Here is a 24,214-nt window from a genome sequence, read left to right on the forward strand (position 1 = left end):
AATACTTCCACAGAAGAGCTGCTTCAATATATATAAAAATAGACAAGGGCTCCCAAGAATTTATAACAAACTACAAGGGATTTAAGAAGTAAGAATGCAGAAGCATTACAGAATAATCAAAATAAGTATCACTATGCTAAAATGTAGCAGAGACTTAGCATATGTATATTTTTGTATAGTTTAACTATACAAAATGATATTACTTGGAAAGAAAGAAAAATACATGCTTACAGAATTAGGACATATATCATCATGCAATCCTGTAGTACAGGGGATGCAATTTGGAGACAAAACATTAAACTTGTTATCACATTAGGCTTTGTAAGATATCCTTCTTCAGCTCTCATACATACCATTTATACACTGAATGTATTAAAATAGCATTTTAAATTCAGCACATTGAAATGTTTTGCAGGTATATTTCTTATGCCATGACTTAGGGTTTTTAGCAACACAAACTGATTATGTAATCATGGGATAGCAAAATAAGAGATTGATCATAAATGTGTGATTTATTAAAAAAAAATCACAAAGATTTATTCTAACTCAGGAATAGCTGCAGCATAAACTTCTATGTTGATTTTGATTAGCAAGTTTAACATCCAAGTCAATGCAATAGCATACAGATAAATTTCCGTGAAAGATCTGGCTTTTCTACCAGTTTTAGAAACAGAAAGGTGTTTCAGTTGAGAAACTTATATTTACAATGATAATTTGTAGCGGATAAATTATGTAAAAATTGGTAGAAAGTATATTTCAAAAATACCTTCTAATTTTCTGATGCGTGCAGCCCTAATATCAAGAAGGTGGACATACTGTTCCAGTTTTGCCTCATAATCTTTCTTTAGACTTTCCATCTTTTGTGTCACTACTTCAACTTCGGTCTGAAAAAAAAATTTGCATGTAACAAAGAAAAAGACTTCTGAAGCTTGTCTGCATTGATACTGCATATGCTTTTGGCTACAAATAAGAAAACTCAGTTAAATTTGAGAAAAAGCATTTAGAGTATGCAAAAATAGAAATCTTTTATTCAACAACATAATAGTCTGTTCTAATTTCAGGAAAATATAGAATCATTTATTAAGAACAATGGACTAGCTATTCTTTCAGGTGAAATGTTCCTCATGGCTTATTTAATGATTTTGTGATTTTAAACTCAAACCAAATGAAAATCCAAATTAAGATCCGCAACAACCCAGCACAAAAGAGTCATGGTAGTGTGTTGTGGAAAAATCAGCTTATTTGATAAGCACATTCATTGCTTTTCATGTGAGGACCTGATAAGAGCTCAGAGATGAACCCAAGAGGGCACGTTTCTGAGGGTTCTAATCAGGTGAGTTAAAAGATTAAGTTCAGAGGCATTTGGATCTCACACTTAAAATCAACTTTTAACAACAGCAAATCTTACGTTAGCTTACCTAGAAAAATTTCTAAGCCATAACTGACTTCACATTTTCCTAAGGGAGAAAAGTTCTAGTGCTACAAATGTTAAAGTGTTCCTATCTGGTTATTTTCTATAAGTAGAGGTTAGTACCTGGTAATCTTTGTTAATTTTATGCTGTACTATTAACATATTCCTTGTTTTCTCAAGTTCTTGCACTGTTTCTGCATATGTTAACTGAAGCTCTCGCATGGACCGTTCTAAATCTTTATGGATGTCGTCATCTACTTTTTCAAAAATTGCAAGGTCCCCATTCTTCTGCTCCTTTCGAACCTGAAGCAATTTGAAAAATTACTAGAACAAACTTTCGCAAAACAGTTGATGCGTTTGTGCATGGTAAAACGTAACATTGGGATAGAATTCTGGAACAAAACAATCCAGTAAGACTAATTTTGTAAATTTTGAGTATGCCACAGTACAAAAATTAGGAGTGAGGTAGGACAGTAACCGTCAGGATTACTTTCAAGAGTGTAATCTATTGATCATCAGGAAACAATTAAAAAGTATGAATTACTCAAAAGCAATCATTCCCTTCTATCCACTGAAAATACAAAATCTTTATAGACTTGCCTTTTACATAATAACTAGCACTGTTTCAATGAATGCACAAAACCAGAATTATCATCTCCAGGCTACATTACTTCTGTCACAAATACTGGAGTTTTAATTTTAGTGTAATAGTAATAACATTTTCACATCAGTCTGGTTTTTTGCTTTCCTTTTTTCTTTATCATTATGGAATTATTTCTGCATTTAAGTAGCAGAAAGAGATTCTATATACAGTAACCATTTCCTCAAGAAAACAAATAAGGGTCACCTGAATAGTGAAAATTTAATGCAAATTTATACATTCAGTAATCTCATTTCTCTCTACTTTGTTTTTAATTTTGCTGTAAACAACAGAGAGAAGTGGCTAAGCATCTGTTTATTGTGTTTTCAGCACCTCCATATTTAGAATATACTCCCATAACTTACAGCATTACTAAGCAAAATATTGTTTTAGATTAATGTTATAGAAAAGAGAACAAGTTGAAGCGCTAACTCCTTCAACTGAGTAAAAAGCAACTTTTAAAGAAAATGCTTGCAAATCTAGTTTAATTCACTTTTGATGTTATAACGAAATATGTACATAACCCTAAGTAAATGTCATCCTGACAATTTTTTCTTTGCTTCACCATAACTGAAAAATGACAAAAAGCACACATACAAGTTTGAAGCATTAGCTTCCAAAACATGCACAAATGAATACAGAAAACATGCAAGGGTCAACAAAAAGTCTGGAGGAAAAAAAAAAAAAAAGAATAAATGCAAAAATGTCATCAGTCTGTGCAAGTTACCTTTGTAAGCAAGAGAGCTTCACTGAGTTCTGCCACATCAATATCACTTTCCTGAAACGGAAATACTCAATGAAAAGGTGTTGTCGGATGTGAATGAATAATAGAGAGACGCATTCAGAATAATAACATGCATTTTCACCAGACATGACATTTTGTCTGATATCATGAATAAATAAACTGTTATATTTCTGTATTCATTTACTTTTAAGAGAAGTACTTGCATTATGCATAAAACACAGAATGTTTTTTTTGGTCATTTTCTAAACAGAAACAGGGTTCACCTTTGTAAAAAACTTCATGTGATTTTTCAGTTCTTCTAGTTGTTGCTTATGTTCCAGACAACGTAATTGCAGGTCTTTGTTCTCTTGGGCCAGCTTTTCATTCTGATCTTTACATATAGAGAAAGAATATGATATTCTGTTTAATTCAACATAATTAGAAAAATCATGAAGTTGCTTCTTCATATTAACTTTCTGCATAAAAAATCATTTTAAAATGTAGAAGCTAATTTATTTTGTATAGAGAATTCTTTGCTTTTAACAAATGAGAGGAGGGGGATAGGAAACCACTCCTCTTATCTGGTAGAGTTGTATGGATAAAAAGGCACAGCATTCTTATTTTCATTAAAACTGAACCCACCGCATCAAAAAATCAAAAATGTGCATTTCTAAATACAAAGATATCCCCAACTAAGCACAACTTCACTGAGTTCCTCTTTTGCAGAGGAGATGAAGGAAGGAGGGAGGAAAGGGGGTGTAAAATTCTTTGTCAGCCCAAATGTCTAAACGCCATTAAATTTCTCAGTCAAAGGATATAAAGATTTTCCCCTAATACCCACTAATGCACAGCTATACCCACAATGATTTCTCAGGAGCTTCCATAAGAAATTTCCCTTAGTAAGAATGGAGAAAAGACTTAAGGACTATCCAAATAATTTAGTTATAGCAATGTATCTTCTTTCATACAGAAAAGTTTCAAATACTAACTTTTCTCTAAATCAAAGTTTCTAAGGGACAAAATCAGTCTTTCCCATTATTCTCTTCTCCCCTTCCGATTTCCTTATCCTCTGGATAACAATGTTTTTTCTCCTTCAATTTTTTCTAGTTTTTTTTTTTTTGAAAGTTCCAAAGTTATAGCCTCATACCATGTGTTTAAACACTGAAAAGTCATATTCTAGGTCAAAGTGATACAAATGTATGCTGTCAACCTGATGTGCAAGTATTAGACTTTGCAATTCCCATCTGCACTAGTGGGAGTTGACTGGCAAAAAATTACATACTTAGTTGAGGATATATCCTACTCCTTTCGAGAAGACAGTCCACGATACCCTTTTAATGTGGGAATCTTTTCTGTTGACCCTCAGGGCATGATGCACCGTTATCTCTTTTTACAGAATAGCTTTTCAGTTTTGAGGTTTGAACTCAGCAGGAAGCAGACAGTTGAAATTCTAGTCTCAAGGGTTTGGGCATGTTTCAAAAACTGACATCCCGTTAATTTTAATTCTGTAGTGTTTATATCTCAAATGACATATTCACTAAAAATGAATCATCTGTAATGCCAACATTCCTATACACAGTAGCCTCACTCATACATGTGTTAGGTCTCCACAAGAGACGCTTTCAATTCAAACACATACTTGCCAGTAAGATTTTAATTCTGTGCAGTTGTGAGGAAAATGTAATGCAATTTGTGCAATTGTGAAGAATATGCAGTAGGAACCCTCAGGGGCTAACAATTAGAAAGCAAATAAGAAAACAATTAAAATAAGCCTTTTAAGGGGAGGATTTTGGGAGGAAAGGAAGAGGATGGGGAAAGCCTTGATAAAAGATTGAGAAACACTTAGCAATTGAGTCTTGTGGGTTATCCCATTCCAAATAATACATCCAAGAGATCTGTTGCGTGGGAGGTGTCCAAAGGAAGGAAAAAAAAAAAAAAAAAAAAAAAAGGTGGGAGGCATGACTCCTAATGTGGATGCTACTTCTTTTCCCTTTTCTTTTCCCTAAGATATAAACAGAGGTCTGAACTGGCACTTTTCTAGGGACAAGAAGAGAAGTTCTCTCTCCTCAAGTACTTCTGTCTTCTTGTCACAAATTTTCTGACAAGAACAGCAAATTCAGTTCACTTGTTTTCTAACATTTCTAACATCAACCGCAGTGAAGTTTTTGTAGACATTTTAATATCCATTCACATCTGTTGCTTAAAAAGTTAACTTCAAAACTGTGAAAGCTACAAAAGGAAACTTTTGCAGAGCTGGTAGCAATCAGCCAGAAAAAAAATTCTATTCATTTAATGCAACTGATGACTTTCAAGCTCATGAATAATAGTCATATTCAAGCAAATAGTATTATTAAAGTTCAATATCCAGAAATTAGGAAACACCCCGTGGTACACTTGCAAAAGACAGCACTGGACAATAGCATAACCACCAGGCTTGAAACTGGAGATCCCTTGGCTAAAAATAACTCACTAATGGACCTTAAAAAAATGCAGACCTAGAGCCTGACAAAACTTGTTTTATGGTAACAGGACAAAAAAAAAAAGCTAACATACATAAAAAGCACCACATACAGTAAATTTGGATGTAACATGGAGCTGTAAACTAATGAAAAGAGATGTAAAAGCGTGTTAGAAAGCACACAAAATGACCCTAAGTGGATCCTGGAGAAGAGGAAGAAGAAACCAGCATTATAAACATCAGATCCCTTCCAAAGGACTCCAGAGGCTGATGACTTAAGGTGTTATCCTTTCAAGCAGTCTGAAACTGCTCACTTTAAGACCCAGCGGAGCAACAGAATAGTGAACATAACTCCAAGAGAAGAGATAGAAACTAGTAAGTGTTACAGTTTAATTGTATTTTAACTATTATTGAGACTTTTACTTCCTGTAGAGAAGTACTCAAACTGCTTTATTACTCTTCTTTTCCTGTAAAAATTAGATCTAGAGTAATAGCAATTCTTGAATTAGACTGTTAAGATTTCACTTTTACTAACAATAAATTATTGGCTTTATTACATATTTAAACAAGATTTTCAGTGTAACAACAGGGCTACCTATTTTGGATAATTTAACTCAGGTATGATGGTAACGATTCTGTGGGCAAGATCAGAAAGCCAGCTCTCTAACACTAAGCCCGAGTGCTTAGTGGAAAGAGGAAGGGCCACTTGCTCACCTGATCCTATATCCTTCAGGAGAGTGGTAAGAGAAGCTTTCTTGATGCAGTTTTAAAAGCCAATTGAAGTAATTTCAACAGCTTGTTGAACCAAAATGGCCAAATAGCCAATGGTACTCTCCAGATTGCCTCTCCAGATTCTCAACAGCATATGTTTCTAGGAATCCAGCCATAGATCAAAAGGTGTATGTTCAAATACAACTTTTATCAGACAGCCAACATTTTGGTTTGAAAAGCGTAAAGAGATGGAAAGGAAATATGATGAATTTCAGAAGTTTCTTTCTCAGCCAAACCTCAACACACTATCATGAGACAAAGAAAGGACGTCTGACATCCTAGAGTTTTCCTTCTTATTTCAAAGGTCACAAGAATTTATTATGAACATTTAGAGATTCTCTTCTGGTCTTCAACTCAGAATTACTTAGCAAAGTTTTGGACAATATTTTTTACAAAATCATTTTTTCAAAACCTTTTTTTTCCAAAACATTTTCTGTGCTAATATTCTTGCTTAAAGGATGTGGAGACAAGTTCACCTGCAGAAAGATTTTGTAGTGGGGTCTGTAGCTGATGGTATCTATGGACTAACATAGTAGGCTACTTCGGGGGAAAAAAAAGAGGAGAGACAGAAGGAAACTGGGAGAAAGCATGTGAGACACAGGGAAAGAGGCAGAGAGGAAAGGCAACACTCCCCAACAGCTAGCCAGGAAGAGAAGTGGCAAGCGGATCCCCAAATCAGCACCCTTGCGGGGTATCCTCTCCAGTACAGCAGCTGCTTTTCCCCTTCCATTTTCCCAAACAATTGCACTGTTTTTCCATGGGGACCCACTCAACTCCCTATTGGTGGTTTCCACTTATGATGCTCGTTGCACTGTTTGGGATACACTTTGGTCAGGGGTTGGGGCTGCATGCTGGCTCTTTAACTTGCTTCAGGCATGTTACTGGGTCCCCTAATGTAAAGCAATAGCTACAACCAAAGGGAAGAAACACAGGAGAAGAGGTGATTCTCACACCACTGGCAACTGCTTCCTATGAGAACCTGCCAGCACAACAATATCAGGGTTTGCAGAGGCAAGGCTAGGAGAACAACCGCACGAGAACAAGGGAAAAACGATGCTCAGAGGCTCTGGAAAAAGCTGCTGTGGCAACACGCAGAGAAGGCTACAGAGCCGAGCACAGAAGGCAGGCCACAGAGTTGCAGATAGAAGGCCCTTACAAAAGATTGTCACCTATGGCACTGTGCAACAATAATCTCAGCTGTAATCTAAATACTTCCTGTGCTGATATAGGCATCGCCACTCAAAAATGTAATTCAAATAAACTTGCACTAGTGTCCTCCACTTTAGATATTTTTCTGTACATATTTGCAAAACATCAAAATAATCAGCACCTTCATCAATGAAAGCCCCTACATCCACATGCCTGCTCTATAAATCCACAAACACAGTTCGTAAAAACCCACCAGTGGTATATTAAAGGGGGAGTAGGTAGCAGGGGAGGGAGAAAAAAAGTCAGTCTTTCCTTGTAAATAAAAAGTACACACTTCCAGGAGAAGTGAGACATCTTTTCCTTACTATCCCACAATCTACCCATCACCATGTACAAGAGCATCTATCCTCCCTCTCTGCCTTGCCTAACCCTCTGTTTGCCTTTTATAGTTTATATAACAAACTCAATCCAAATTAGGGCCTGAGATTATCTTCTTTATAAGCCCAAACTCTTTATTTTCAGTATCTGGTACAAAATGGGAATATGCTGGTCTGCTCATGTAATCTCCAATCCTCCACTTTATATCTTGTCCTCAGTGGAATAATATGGGAACTATCTTTATGCCTTTTTTTTTTCCTTCTTGCAGTTTTATGGACAGAATACCTAGAGTGTGAAATATAACTTTTACTCATACATTTCACATATCTGAGTTTTTACTGACTGAGAATAAATATTTGTCCATTAAGGCAGCCTAAACTGTAAGCCTATATAAATATATACTAAAAATATGTAGTTAGTAAATAGCGCATAAATCAGTACTATAACTGCTAACAGCAAGTGCAGCAATGCATGAGATTACACTAATGAAAAACAGAAATTGTTTAGACATAAACATATCAAGCAAAGATATATAGTTTGTGAATTTAAGAGATAAATAACACCAATGCTTGCTAGAGTAGATTGTTTCAGCTTAGTTTTTATACTACCTTATCTCATCCTTTTGAGATTTACATGAAAACACTGTCAGGAAAATACAACAAACGTTGTAACCAAACAGCAATTGCTATCAATGGCTGAGAGTCTGGGCATATATTGGGAAGACACAATAAACAAAAGACTAACGGAAGCGGGAAAAAAAAAAATCAGCAAATACATTATGGTAAAAAAGGGAAAATGCAGTCACAAGGTGGCATATGTTATTCTGTCTTCTCTCTAGAAGTATTTCAATTGCATATTAGATAACACATTATGAAGTTATGGACAGAAAACACCATAAAAAGACTTCAGATCCAAATTACACAGTAACTCTAAAAGAGAAATACTTAAGGAGGACAAGATGATGTCATCTTCCTGTGGCATTAAGAAGCTTCAGCACTTCATTTATTTTAATATCTTTCCTACTCCTGGAAAAGAATCATATGCCAAACTCTGCCCTTGCAGAGAAGACACTAGCTCTACACTAGTTCAATGAAAATTATATAAACCTCAGGCTACCTGTTGGAAAAGAAAGGTAGAAATAAGGTATTCCCCTCCACTCCTCCAAAATACCATCCCCCCCCCACCCCCCCCACAAAAAAAAAAAGGGTCTCAGTAAACCTACCTGAGGTTTCCTACCTAGCAGGAAAGCCTACGAGAAGAAAAGGAAAAAGTCTTTTGTTTCTACCTCCCCCCACATCAGGGATAGAAGCAGAGGTCAAAATTTCTAGATTAAAACACCTAACACAGTATTAGAAGTGACTAGGCAGGCAGTAGGTTAGGACAAACCAAAATTTACTTTCCTGCTCCGCTTTGAGGCTGTGCAGCAAAGGCAGATAATCTGAAGTATGTGACTGAAACAATTAAGAGGGTCCAAGCTTTGATGAAGAAAACGAGCTGTAACCAAATTCTAAATATTGCCTTGAGTGGTTTCAATTCATTTCTCTATTTCTTGAGAGCTCTTGATGAATAGATGATGTCTATTGTCTATTCTAAACTCCATTTAGAAGGACGTGTGTGTGCGTGCGTGTGGAGGGATACCAGGACTGCAGTTAACACAGCTGGAAACTGAATAGCTGAGTGTCCTAGAAGCACGAGGATCCACACAGAAAGATGTAAAGGTAGCTCAGCCAACTGAGGATGACAGACTTGTGAAAATGCACAGGAGAGTATAACATCTACTCAAGCTGTAGCATGTTCAGTTTAATTGAAATTCGTAGCACAGAAGCCTGGTGATCCAGTTTAAGAGTAGAATAAGCAGTAAGTGTCCCGCTGGGAAAAAGGTGGTAAAGACCTTCCACTTAAATACAGTGCCCATAGAAAGATGGAAGATGACAGGTGTTACCCAATTTTCCACAGTCAAGTTAACCAAATAATAAGGTCTATGACATCTTCATGCACTTAAGGCCACTTTCAATCTTGCATTGCATTGTGTAATCAAATTACAGTTAACACCTGTCTCAAGTTCATAAATTAAGCATCCGTATGTCATAACTTTATATTATTATAGCTTAAGGCATTTTATGTATTTTAGTATCACTTGGGGTTAATTTTGCAAACACTTGCTCTGACCAAATAAAGTGTTTAAATACTTAACCTTGTATCTGAAGTCAATAGACCTACTCAAAATCTCAGCATTAAGCACATGCTAAACTGGAGTCATAACCATAAAAAGAACTACTCATGAAGTGGTCCCACTAAGTTCTTCAAGATTATTCACACTGATACAAGTTACATTTGAAGAATCAGCCCTAAAAACGTTTTGTTTCCTTCCTGCCTGTGCTTTCGTTTTGTAAATTTTGTATTGCCACAGTATATCACAGGACTGAGACAAAGAAGATTACAAGGTTTCAAAGATTCACTGAGTGGTCCTACAGTATAGGAAAAGCACAAATCGAATCACATGTTCGGAAGACTAACAAAATAATATTAATTTAAATGTACACAGCTGTAAGTAAAATTTGTGTATACTAAAAATATTAAAAACTTGGAATTCAAAAATCTGAAAGACAATTAATCATCTTCAAGGGCCTATAAAGGCTACATATACCTTTGCACAATACATCCAATTAGATAGATGTTTTATATTTTGAAAGGGCCTGTCAGATTAGTCTTCTTGCCCGTAAGAATTTTTAATGTAGTGGAAAGAGAAAAAGAAATACAGAATAAAGAAGTAAATATTAACCCAATAGTTGAAGACTTGAGGGAACTGGAGGGGTATGATCCTCATTCATCACATACCTGCATTGGGACAATTTTTTGTACTTAATAGCTAGGCATGACCTAAACATACTGTTCAATGTACACTTAAAAGGCAGTTTTGAGCTCACCAACAATAGAAATTAAGCTTTTCTGTGAAATATAACTTAGCCTGGACTGTAGCACAGGAGAATCACACTTTATGAGAAAGTTAGGGTTATTGCAGAAATATACCTCTTTCTACTTTGATCTTGTCAAGGATTTCATTTTTGTCCGCTAAATCAGATTTGAGAGCAGTCTCTAGTTTAGCAATCTGCAGTTTCAGTTGCTGTTCCTTTAATTTCCATTGCTGTTCATGGGTCACACTAAAGACACTGCAATAAAATATGTGGCATGTGAAAAACTTTTAGAAATTAACTTCAACAGAAAATAATAAAGAAAAAAGCTTTTAGTGGCACAAAGACCACTGTCATCATGTCTCAGGAATTAAGTAAACATATGCTGGTCTGCTGCTGTTGAAACCAAGGCGCCTTTCTCAGGCTGCGGTTAAAAGACATGAAAGAGTTTGTGGGATGAGCAAAGGAACTGGCCTTAATTTAGAGCTCCAAAGTCAGAAAAGTTGGCAGCATACAGCATTTGTGGGACTAGAAAAGGAATTCAGATGTGTACTCCAGAGTAATCCACAACTCCAAGCCTCAGCAACTGACAACTGACAAAACCATTCTTTCCGCATACAAAACCTCTTAATGTAGAGAACTGCGATTACCCACCTGATTTCTTTTAAATCTGTGAAACATACAGAGCCTAAAGTCATTTGCCTGTTCAAAGAAACGTTGACCACAAAGTGACAACAGTTCTCATACTGCAAAACAACAATTCTGATACTAATTAACAAGTACAGTATAAGGTAATCTTTCTCTACTTTAAAAAATAAAAGAAGGGAGGTGGGCAAAAAAATTAGAATACCTTTTTTTCCTGTAACACTTTATTTAATTGTAAACTACAAATCCATGTGCAGTAAGTATAGCACAGACTCAAAATCAGAACTGGTGAAACCACAATAAAACGTGCAACTTGGATTGAAGCAAAAGCAAGTATACTAAATAATCTACAATATAATTCTTAGTAGGTAAAAAGACAAAAATAATGCAATGTGGTTTTGTATAATTTATAAGGTAAGTATTATGTCTTCATGTTATTATTCAATAGCTGCATTTTTATTTGCCTGGAAAAATGCCCTTCATCTTAACCTTAACCAATCATAAAATAGTTTATTCACATAATTGAAACTGTAAAAATATTCTGTGAAAAAGCTGAAATTGTAGCACATTTTAAAGTATGGGCCAGTTCCTCACCTATTCACTGTGGTGAAGCTCACCAGCAAAAATAAGTTACTTAAAAAAAAAAATATATATATATATATATTTTAGCCACAACCACAACGAAAAAACATTAAAAGAGAAATAGGGCAGAAGGGACAATCCACATAGCTTGGCTAACCGAAAGGGAATTGCCTCTGATTTGAAAGCTATGGCTATGACTATATAAAATGGTTTTGAGTATATATACAAGTGAGTATATATACAAGTGAATTTAAATCCAATAAATGTGAAGGAGGATTTTCCGGAAGATTAAAGGAAACAAATATTGTAACATGAATTCTAGACTCCAAAATATTTGGCAAAAGTTTATAGTCTTGCTTTGTGATCTTCAGAAAATCACTTTCATTTCTCTGTACCTTTTACTTTTCTCATTCAATATCTATCTTATCTATTTATATCATACCGTTCTCTGGGCAGAGACCAACTGATAATGTGAAAGAACATCTTTTTTATCACTCATGGATTTAAATAAAGCTTCTAGGTTGTACAACAATACATGTTTCACTTTGCTATAATGTTGAAGATAATGCAGTGAACCCACAATCCTTTCTATAATATTGCATAGGTGCAGAAGAGAAGACAGTATATTCTATAATTGCTTAGCACTCTTCAAAGTTTGATTGACTACTATAAGGAAAGCAAAAATCTTAACAACAGAAGATACAAATGCTCTTGGTTTTCAGACTTCTGAAAAAAATCTGGAAGTTTTAATAAGCATGCTATCTAGTTTATGAAAACTAGTTTATATAAATTGTCTGTGTGTCTGTGTGTGTCTTCACTATCTGCAGGTACAATTACTTCATAAAAAGATGTAGCTACACATTATTTCAATTTTTCAAAAGGCTGTTGCAGAAAAATCATTAACAGCCTTTATGAACCAAACTCAGAATTTGCATGTGTTTAAATGAAGAACAATTCAGAAGACAGGATTTATCCAAGCCCACAGAAAGCTAGTGTTAAGATGCTTATGTCAGTGTGAATTGAGTCCACTTCTATCTCTTCCCTCCCTCAAATTTTAAGATTACTTTTCACTTGAATTCATGTGGAATTTCTTCTACATTTACTGTATTTCACTGGAGTTGATGCCATCTGGATAACTATAAATGGTCAACCACATCTGGCACTGCTTCCTTTAGAGGCAGTCTGAGCATTGTAAGATTTGCATTACAAGGTCATATGAAAACAATTCCTGCAAACCTTTTATCCAAACGAACTGTTTTCTCAAATACTGACTAAATAATAAGAGTCAACTGACAAATTCATACTTGTTCTTTGTAAATTCTTCAGGTCAAATTCTGCAGTCTTGGCTTTGGCAAAATTCCCATCAACTTCAAATGGATTTTCCAAGAGAATGACATGAGCAAGGAACGAGGTTTAAGCCTTTCCCTGCCCCCCATTTAAACAATTATAGAAAAATTTATTAATTATTTGGCACCTGTGGACATGGGCCTATCCACTGCTAGCAATGAGCGTGCTGTAGTAAACTTGCATTGATCAAATGATCAACAGAACTAGTAAAATTCCAAAAGATACAGTGAAAGTGTTCCATTTCTCTTTGTAATTTCTTAGTACCTGTATGCTAACAGGGAATCATGCAACATGAATCAATATTTACATAGGGTATATGAAAAATCAGTTCATTTTAGGGAAAAAATCTATTGTAGATTACTGGGTTATGGGAGAACCATATTTAAATTTATCTAGTTAATCATCTTTTCAGTTGTCCCACTCCAATTTACAAAGCAAGAAATGAAAACTTCAAATCAAGACTTCAAGTTGCTATATTAGCAAAAGTTACTTCTTTGCATAATAATGGAGGAGACAAAGTGATAATCAGAAATATTTATATCCTCAAACTTTGGAGGAATCCACAACAAATTTAAGCAAGAGATAACTGTAAAGAACTCTAAATATTGCGATTATACAATTGTTACATATCATATTGTAAAAGTTTAAAACTATTTGTACTCATAGATTTTTACTTATTATAATTTTAAATTTCACAGTAGAAAACAAAAATGACAATAAATATTGTAAGAATACTATAAACAACACTAAATATCACTTTCATTGCATTTATTCATCAGTTTTTTTTGAAAGGTATTACACTGACAAATTGAATGAAGTTTAAGAGGAGAAATCATTCTGATAAGAAAAAAAGACTTCAGGCATTTCTCCTGCTTTCTCAGACAATTAACTTTAGGAAATTTACTTTCTAAGCTTCTGCAATATGAGAGGTCACATGGTTTCAGTCTAGGAAAAGTTCATTTCAAGGTCTTCTTTCCTTTAATATGCTTGTGCCAATTGACTGTAACGACTTCTTTTTTGTAGTAGAGGTATTTTCTGAATCATACCTGGCAATGCATTATCATTTTAATTGCTGATACCATTTATACAACTTAATATCTGTATGAATCTTTGTAAAAGCTCATATGAACCTATGTAAAAACTTCAAGCAGAACCAGCACAGATGAAATGGTAGCTTTTATTAAAAAAAAAAAAAAAAAATCAACTAACACCCTGCTCTCCCCAAATAAGTAAACACGGTAGAAGCTGTCTGATGTTAGACTTCATATAAATCCACTGAAAAGTGCTGGAAAAATTTATACAAAAAGATCAACTCTTAACCCCCTCCACTACCCCCCCTAAAATTCAGAAAATAAAATTAATCTAAACTGTAACTCTACCTAGATTTCTTCTTCTTTCAACAATAACCTGCTAAAAATATATTAGAAAGTCTGATAAGAACTTTTTTGTTTGATGTTCAAAGCTAAGTGAATTCTACCTAATTCTTAATTACAATTTAAAAAAAAAAAAGCATACAATTTGAAGAGTATTAGAACAACCAGGATGAAGACAGATGATTCTGTTTCAACAGAATAAGTGAAATACAGGCTGGACATCATAAACATTTCCATATACACATAGTTTTATGAGGAACTGTGTTAAGAATATATTTGCACAAGCACGCAAACACCCAAGTGCATATGCCCACGCATGCACGTGCACACTATATGAAGAGCTTTCAAACAGGATGGGAAATCAAGTTTTATATATATATGAAAAAACATAATTTACCTGCTATACAGCTTATCATAGTTTTCTTTTAAGAGTTCCTTCTCCTTTTCTAGATCATTTATTCTATCCTGTAACTAAAATGAAGAAGAAAGTTCCACACAATATATAGCACAAAAGGAAATTATACTGAATTTATAGACAACTAGTTAATACTTTGCAGGCATTTTCAGGAATACTTTTATTTGTTCTTTTTACACAATGGTCTTTAGAAGCTTCAGAATAATACTTTTTCCACCCACAGATTTACATTTGGCCAAGACAGGCTGTTTCAAGTTGCTTATATGAAGCTGAGTTCAAGATGCCTAAGTTGAAGTAGAACAGTATCTAACCATATTCTGTTTTATGCCTAAAAATATGTCTACAACACTAAAAATATTTATTTCAGTTCTGGTATACAAATAGTATTACCTCGTTAACAGCTGCTGTATAGTAAAACCTGTTTTTTTTTGATCAGACAGAAGCAGCAAGCTAAGTTCCCACTTTCAAAATACTCACTAAAGAAAGATACGGTTTTAAAGTTGCAAAAGATGCTAAAATGCAGAAGGTATTCCCTACGTGCATTACAGTAGTTTAAAGGTTGGAAGGTAATACCTATGAGGCAATGTTGGCAAACTTGGTTCATGTAAAATACACTCAAATCAGGTAAACCGAGTGACAAAACTGAACTTAAGTTGCTAAAAAAATGTAATAATGAACAAAAAATTTTGTAGCCTCTTACTCATATACTTACTGTACGCATATACTTACTTATACTTACCTCATACACTGAAAAGAATGAGGAATAAAATGCTTGATTTTTGGCCCTATATCTGGGTCACTGTTAGTGATGACACGCCTGTCTGGGATCCACTAGATAAAGAAATAGAACTGACCAATTTAATTGCTAGGTGGAAGTAATACTACCCAGCACTGGTTAAAATAATAGCAAAGAAATAGCAAAAGTAACTATTATGATTGTTTCTGGTTAGTTCTTTAGAGCTCTTACAGCGTTTGTTTAGTATCAGGATTGAAGTGAAACGCTATGCTTTTCCTCGAATATTGTCTAAACACTTGTGCAGTGATAACGTGGCATGGAGGCCAGATACGGTTTATGATTGTATTTAATGCAAGCAGCAGCCACAGGATTTTCTTTTAACTGGATAATAGTGCATATTACAACATCAGCCTTCTAAATGTGTTTGAAAGGTCTGTTCACATCTCATTAATGAGAAGGTATCCCATCCTTAACTTACATGATCCTTTCCCTTATCTATGTATACTACTTAAAGCAGATTGTGTCCAGGAGAGACAGAGTCTCACCTCCTCTGTCCTTTGCTTTGAAATAATCACTGATTGTAATTCTTTTTCAAGACGGAGGCACTTCAAACGTTCCTCTTTAAGCTGTAGATTCAGCTCATCACCTTTTGTCATTAAAGCATCGTGGCTACTCTTCAGGTTCCTTTGGTTCTACCAAAAGGAAGGAAGGAAGGAAGGAAGGAAAAAAAGGGGTGGGTGGGGAAAATCCACACTTAGTAGACTGTTATAAAACTCTGCATATTCAACCAGTGGTCCTCTCCTGGCAGCATTTAATATATATTCTCAATATAGTCAACAGGAGACACTCTTGAGCTAAGAAACTGAAGGACAAACTTTCATTACACAAGACCAGAAGAAGATGGCATTCTTGATCCTGTCATGAACATTAAACCCTCAGTTCAGTCATGAGAAGGACCAAGAAATACATCTGTTAAACAATTAAAAGATTTTGCTGTGGTTACAGTGGTTAGACGTACTGACCAAAAACACTGCAGTAGCAAGAAAGAAATGAATGTTGACCACAGTTATGTTAATCACAGAACTTGCTACAACTCTGTTAACCCATAGATGTAAATATCTAATTGTTTCATATTCCTTATGCACTTCATTATACTTTCCTGCCAGCAATAACTTAATCAGGGACTTACATTTCTTTTATATTTTAATCTACTTCAGTGGATTATATTAAGCATTATATTACACATTTAACCAATTTTAATATTAAATGGAAGATGCTGATAGAACCTGTATTTCCAGAATATCAGTATTACACTCTCTACATCTTGCAATGTTTTACTAATGCTTAAATTCATTAAGAATTTAAAGGTAAATCATATTCAAAGAAGTATGACTTGAAAAAAACAGCCCAACTGCCATTCTCCAGCTTAACAAAATGATTATATGAAAATGTATGTGTCAAAAACATGTGTGAGTATAGACAATACTTAATTATCGTAGAAAAAAAGGTAGCTTCATATTTTCCAGAATCCTTCACCATTCCTAGAAAGTAGCATAATGGAGAAGCTGAATATGAATCCTGTGCAAACTGTTTAGGCTCACATGCAGTATGAATTTCCTAAGAACTAAACAGACAAAAAAAACCCAACAGCCTCTCATATCTCATTTCTTCATAAGAAAAATCTTATGGAGAATACAAAATATAGCAGAGAGTCTTATCCCAGAGAGATAATGAAGTATATTACTCATCACCTTCCAGCAAGTCTTTCTTCAGTGCTCTTCTTGCTTTGTAGTGCGTCTATGAACTGAATTTCAGTAACTTCTTCAAAGAAATGACAGCTTAAAAAAAAATCAGTCTTTTTTACTTCTTTACATGTCTCTCCAAATTTCTTTCCTTCTTCCTCAAAATCACAAACCTTGCAGACTCTAACTCTTCCAAAGACTGCTCAAGTGAACTCAGCTTTTCTACCCCACCTCTCACCTTGAAATTTTTCTTAAGTTCTTTTCCCTTTCCAATAACTTGCATCACTTCCACCCACTAAATATATATAAGGCAAAAAATCTTTGGCAAATTTGCCATTCATGGACCATTTTACCCTTTTTTCTTTCCTTAATTTCTAACATACTTGGAAACAAAAACTACACTCAAAATCTTGATTTCACCTTCAAACTGATCCCAAATCTCCCTCAGTCAGGCTACAATCTTTTTATTCTACAGAAACATCCTCTCGGAACCTCTACTAACATCTTCCTGAAAAATCTCCTCACTTCAACTTCATTCTAATCCTTCAGTGTCTCTACTTCTCTCTTCATCGTGTCAGATTAACTTTCCTTATTAACAAGACACTACCTTCATTGTTTTTTCCAGATATGCTCTTTTCCTGGATATTTTTCTATGTTTGACTATTCTGTTAGCATTTTTTTCCATCACGCCTGAATTGTTTTCTATCCTGTTCTCTCTAGAAATATTCCAAGATTCAGGTCTTGGCAACAGCTGGATTGATGATTTTAGTTTAAGGTTTCTAGTCTGGGATTTTGCTCCTTTGGGAAACATGCCTCAATATTGTTGTCAAGTAACAGTAACTCTCTTAAGAGAATGGAGGTATAGCTTCTAGAAGAATTGCAAAAATGCCATACTCTCAATTGTATTTCTCAATTATATTTCTGAAATCAATAGTTGTACTAATTGTTCAAGATTAGAATTAACTCTATAGTATTTAAAACTGTAGTTGTACAAGTTTAGCATATTTCATAATACAGTTCAGGAAGTCCTAAATTTCCATTCTGTAATTAAGATATATAAGTAAAGCATTCACATCACATGTATAATCAAAATAGTTTTCAAGGTCCTTTGTTCTTCTAGGTAGATTGCACAACTCCTTAATTCAACTGGCTACATAATAATTCTTTAATAACAAAGCCATCCTATAAATGTTTGGTACTGAGCTCAACTTAAATAGCATTAAATGGAGCAGGATTGTAGGCTCTTATCTTCCTGTGGTTTCACAACTGCTGGGCTGGCTCAAGTTCAAAGGGAAAATATCCAGGTAGTGCATGCCTTTCCACTGACAGAAGCTGAAAGTAAATGCTAATTAATGAACTCAATACTCATGGAAACCATCAAGATAAACATACAGAAATAATAAATAGTGCTCTGTTTTGAAGTACTTTACTTGCCATTTAAACTAGAAACTTCTGATTTTACAGTTAGTTACATTTAGCTAGATACATTTGGCAAATTTAGTAGATACGTGTTTCAAACACATTTAACTGCAAATGGGAACATCATTGTATCTATTATCTTGTAAAAAATACAAAAAGACAGAAAACACTCATCCTTTTGAAAAATCCAGCTCTGACTGTGTATATTAGAATCAATGTCTTAAAATACCAGTTTGAATTCTACGCATGTGCTTCTATTCAGCTGCGGCCAAGAGAGAGGCATAAGAACTTGACGTTTGCTGTAAATTACCAAAAAGTCACATATGATTTAGAATGGAACAGTTTATGTATCATTTTCTATTTAACAACATAGAAAGCCATGTGAAACCTGTCTCCTCTAGAATTTACATTCTACATAGTTCACCCCATGCATGAAATTAAATTAGAGCTACTAACAGAAGAGCTGATTTGGCACAGAAGATATAGGTATTAGACTGGGAAAAAAGCAGAGTAAAGCAAAAAGCAGCAGGAGAAAGACACAGCAAAAAAGGAACGGAACAAAAATCTTATGGCAAAAGGCTTGTTTAGAGTGCTAAAGCAGCAAGAAGATGACAGCAGCAATAAGAGTGTTCCAAGAAAAAATACCAAGGGAAGAGCCCATAGAATCAACTGAGGGGCAGAAGGTTGAAAATAGGAGGCTAAAGTACAATAAAGAGAAAGGTACACTTTGGCAGCCTCCAATCCCAGAGGGCTAAGGAAGGATGACAAACAACTCTCCTGAGTTCTTCCTGGACAGCAGGGAGTACAAGGATAGGATCCATGCAGTACTTTTAAATAAACAGATACATAACTAATGAGAAGACCTTAATTGTTGTGATATTTCTGCCTCAAGATTTTGGCAGTGCATCAAGCACTGTTTTTGTTCTATGGGTTTAAAACATTTACAAAATCCTACTACGGAAATACAACTGCACTGCTGCTTATTTAGTCTTATATATTAAACTCTGTATTATATACTGATAACTCTGCATTTTCTATTAAAAGTTTACTTGGCTTAAACTTTTAAAACGTCACTTTCATTTCTGTAATTTTCCTGTTTTGAATCCTATTTTTTCCTTGAATGTCAAGTACAAAGGAATTGCAGATGCATGTATAAGACAAAAAAATTAAACAAAGAAACACTGTAAAAATAAGTTTTCTTTTTGGAGAAAAAATTTTTTTTGCTTACAGGGAATTAAATGTTCTCTCAAATACAATGAATAATCACACATCTTGCAAATAACAAGGATAGCTAGCGCTACCACCTCACAAGACTGGAGGCTATACAGCTCAATTGCACATAGGATTTTTTCTTCTGAAACTGTCCCGTTTCTAAGTTATCTTCATCTTGCCTCTCTGGATGCATACACTGTTCTCCAAGTATATATGGGAAGAGGCAGAAAAGTGCTATATCACTAAAACCCATATGAAATCTACCATGCAACTGCATATTCACTGATATTTTCATAATTTGCTCTTTTGATCAAGAAAATCCATTACTGAGAGTAATTGTCTAAAATAACTTCAGTGAAATTATGAATACAAGTCCTAACCTCAGAACTCTACAGAGCCAGCTCTCCTCCCTTTATGAAAGATTGGTTCTGGTCCCCCTTGTTTAGTAGATCAGTATGTTTAAGTCAAAATCCTCTTTGTAAAGGGTCAAGCATCTCTTCTGACGTCCAGAAAACTGAGGTCTTTCTACAACAAAAAAATCTGTCTGACACAGCCTGGCAGACAAATGCAATCTTCAAAACCTGCTAGATGCTTCTGAAAAAAATTAATTTTAAGACTACTAAAACCCTAGGCATTTGAGGTAGTTTGGGAGCAGTGTATTATTTATTTTCACATATTCAAATTGACTTAAAAGCAGAAACTATGTATATTTGTTTTCCTTTTACACACGCTCATGTGGCGAGAGTAGTGCAACGTACCGACCAAATTGTAATTACCTCTTGAAGCTGGAGAAATTTTCCTTCCATTGCTGATAGAGCACTGCTTTTCTCAACCAGCTGTTTATGGACCTTGATCATTTCCACATTGTCACGAATGTTTAACCTTCAAAATTGTATTAAAGAAATGCATGGTGAGCGTTAAGATGCAAAATTAATTCTCTTATTAGTTTTGTCTTGAAAAGTTGAAATCACTTGCAAATCAGCTTTCTACAATACGCTCAGGAGCAGATGTAGTGTGCAATAGCCAACTGAATTTCTTCTTCTATAATCCACATTGCAGAATTTAAGTAACTCAACATTCTACTGCATGATGACATGGCAGCGTCAATCAATAGACATGTTTGTTTATAGCATCGAAGTACCTATTGCAGGAAGAGAGACATGTCCTATACTTAGAAAGATGATATTTTTTCCCAGTCACTTCCCTGTCACCTCTCCAAAGTATTTGGTGCCAGCAGATTACCACTTTACAGAGTTTTGTCTTACATTTTAAAACGACCAAATAGTTCTAAAAGTGATTCGGCAATTTACACTGATAACATCTTAAGAGTGACATTCAAACAAGCAGGTGTGTCTTTAACTACGCAAACATCACTTCATATGTATGTAGAAGTTTTATACGGTTACAATTATGTTATAAGATTAAATTGAGAATGCATTGTTGTGAAAAGATCTTTAAAATTAGTTGCAATTTAAACAAATATTTATTTCAGAAGTTTTTTCCTTCTTCAAATAGTGAAAGTAGACCCCATTACTTTTTGTAGTCTCTAAAAGTTCAGGAAGAGAAAGTTTGTATTTATTAATACAAAACGTGATAAAGTCAGAATAACATCTTTAGTGTTTGAAGGAGGTCACTTCTCTTCCAATACTTATTTATTTTAGACATATATCGGAAGAACAGTCACAATGCCCTGCTGGAGCAAGCAAATGGACTACAAAGCTTACACATCTGTAAAACAGCTGAGAACGTGAAATACTTTTCTTTTATTCTTTAAAATATCAAAGCCCACCGTGTTTTGGCATTGACCAGTTAATTGTCCTTACACAGAAGATAAACATACTCACAAACCCGGGATCGTCCCCAAGAACAGGCCTAACATAATGTAAAAACAATCATGTGTCTAAAACATGTTATCTACATAAATTCAAGTTGTGGTAAGTAAAGACAGCAAGAGTGTCTCATGCTAGCTATTTAAAAGCTAATGTAGTGGCACGTTTTTTTTAATCTTTTTCCACACATCAAACAAAAGGCACTGATGCCTTCAAAGGCTTTGTCTTTTTCTTTTTTTTCTTCTCTTTTTAAAGCAGGAGGCTTTATATTCTTTTTAAGTAGAAAAAGGAGCAGATGATAGTGAAATTTATGATGTACAGATGTAAACCCCATGGCTCCTGACTATCAACATTAACTATTTTTTCAACAGTGAATGAAACACCATTTGATTTAAATAGGTTTTTGGTACTGATATTACCAAGTCAATCATTCAAATTCAGAAGTGCAAAAATACTATTTGTGGGGATTCAGTTCAATCCTGACCATTATAACACTATTTATCTCATGGATATTCTAGATAACAAAAGCATGTGCTATTCATTTATTAGTGCATTGCACTGATCACAATCTCAGCTCTCATCATAGGCCAGAGGAACCAAATTGTTCTTTAAAATACTTTTACAGTATTTTCAGAGGTTGTTTTGTTTTGCTTGTATTTTTTAAATAAAGTACGCCTAATAAATGGCTGATGCACCCAGACACATGATAACTAACATGCCATTGAAGAACAGATGGCAGATTCATTTCAGATTTCATGGACAAAGCGAAGTTATTTGAAGAAGATCCCTTCGGTTTTCCATAAAGGCAGTCACAAAACAGTGGAACAGGTTATGGCCATGACAAAACTGATTATCTACACAACTTTCTCCCTCCCACATAGCTGACGTATTCTGTTCCCAGAACATCTTCCCGGGTATTCTGATGTAGATTAAAAATAGGGGCTATATACAGGTTTCAAATAAAGTCCAGGTCATCCTTCTCTTATATAGGGAATATTTTGCTCAAAGAATAACAAAAAAACTTGTAAGAATAACACTATACTAAGATAGTCCGTTCAATTATTATTGCCAACAAAGCCAAAAACTCAGCCTCAGAACCCCAAGAGGTGGAGGTAGACCTGGAGCAAAAGAAAAACAGACCCTAGAGTTCCTTTCTGAGACTGTACCTTGAACTGATGGACATACTGATTTAGCTCTTGATGGCCTTCTGCCACAAGTGTAGACATATCCTTCCAGTCTAAACCTCATTTTAAAGCTGGATTAAAGAGTGTGAAATTGGAAATGGAGTTAGGAGAAAGTGACTCCTTAGAAAACATAATCCTTATGTTTGAGGTTAATGTCTAAAGTACACCAAAGAAACAATCTATTTTTCAGGCCTGTATCATTTGGATTAAAAGAATATAACGGGGTCCCAGTAACAGGCTGGGGACCAGCTGTGTGGGAATGGGGGGGGGCTGACAGCAACCTACATCAGACGGAAATGATTAAAGAAAGGATCATGACCTGCACTGTACAAATTTATGCCAGTAATTCCCAGATGGCTAAGATAATAAAATTGAGGCCTAATTAAACCACATCCCTTGCATCTTGTCTTTATTTCCACATAAGCAGGAAAAGGATAAAACACTGAGACTGCAGTCAACACATATTTCTTAGAGAGTCTTGACTGCCATATCAACTGGACCAGTTGCTCTCAAACTTTCTCCTATTCATGTTCAGGACAGGGAAAACAAAACCAAAAACAACCAAACAAAAAACCACCACCGTACTTTTCAGGTTCGCTTACCATCTACCTGGCAAAATAAAAAACGATAGTTTTCTATACTTATTGCACCAATGCCGCAGATACCCATGCAGATGGCCCTCAAGAGGAGAAGTAAAGGACAGAACACCAATATGCAGTACTCTTCTCATTTTACAATGCTTTGGGAGTAGCAGGATTATAAATTGACATATGGTATGTTCTTTCCTTTATCTCTTATTCCTTAAGGGAAGAAAAAAAAAAGAAAAAAGCTATTTACCTTCTAATAGCAGCACTCTATGTTGTAACTCAGCGTATCTGCAATATGCAAACTTATTAACATCGTATCAGCTATTATATTGTAGAGCTAGTTTATCAACAGCTCTACAATCCAATGCAAGTTTCAAAGCCTATTTAAATACTGATATAAAATTGCATATTCATTTGCCTGGCTAAAGAGCTATCTACCAATGAAAAAAATCCATAATCTTCAGGAAAACATGTTAAGTATGGAAAATCAGATACGAAAATGCAAACATAAGTCTTTGTTCATATTAGACCTGATTTAACAAAGTCATATATGTATTGCGGTTTCACAGACCCTTTTAGACGATGGATGCACTATGACGACCATGTTGCACCTTTTAATCTAGGAGTGCAAACACAGAAGCCAGGAATACTTTAGATATGATACTCCTATCCAAAAAATCCACACATTTAATAGGTCTTA

At 34.9% G+C, this 24,214-nt stretch overlaps 1 protein-coding gene across 11 annotated transcripts in view; it reads right to left on the reverse strand.

Moving 5' to 3' along the window:
• Positions 1–24,214, reverse strand: part of RPGRIP1L (RPGRIP1 like) — an 85,777-nt gene that overhangs the window by 44,211 nt on the left and 17,352 nt on the right. For 10 of the 11 annotated variants that reach the window (XR_011143205.1, XM_068955761.1, XM_068955759.1 and 7 more), the window contains 8 exons: positions 20,691–20,796; positions 16,087–16,233; positions 14,788–14,861; positions 10,562–10,701; positions 3,060–3,166; positions 2,779–2,829; positions 1,535–1,714; positions 767–884 (listed from right to left, as the gene is read on the reverse strand). Coding sequence is in view for 10 of the 11 variants with exons in the window: in XM_068955761.1 (XP_068811862.1) it covers positions 767–884; positions 1,535–1,714; positions 2,779–2,829; positions 3,060–3,166; positions 10,562–10,701; positions 14,788–14,861; positions 16,087–16,233; positions 20,691–20,796 (923 nt within the window). In the remaining variant the exon portion in view is untranslated. The remainder of the gene's footprint in view (positions 1–766; positions 885–1,534; positions 1,715–2,778; positions 2,830–3,059; positions 3,167–10,561; positions 10,702–14,787; positions 14,862–16,086; positions 16,234–20,690; positions 20,797–24,214) is intronic. The other variant, XM_068955758.1, reaches the window with a different exon arrangement.

Source organism: Struthio camelus, chromosome 10 (genome assembly GCF_040807025.1).
Source record: "Struthio camelus isolate bStrCam1 chromosome 10, bStrCam1.hap1, whole genome shotgun sequence".
Lineage (NCBI taxonomy): Eukaryota > Metazoa > Chordata > Aves > Struthioniformes > Struthionidae > Struthio > Struthio camelus.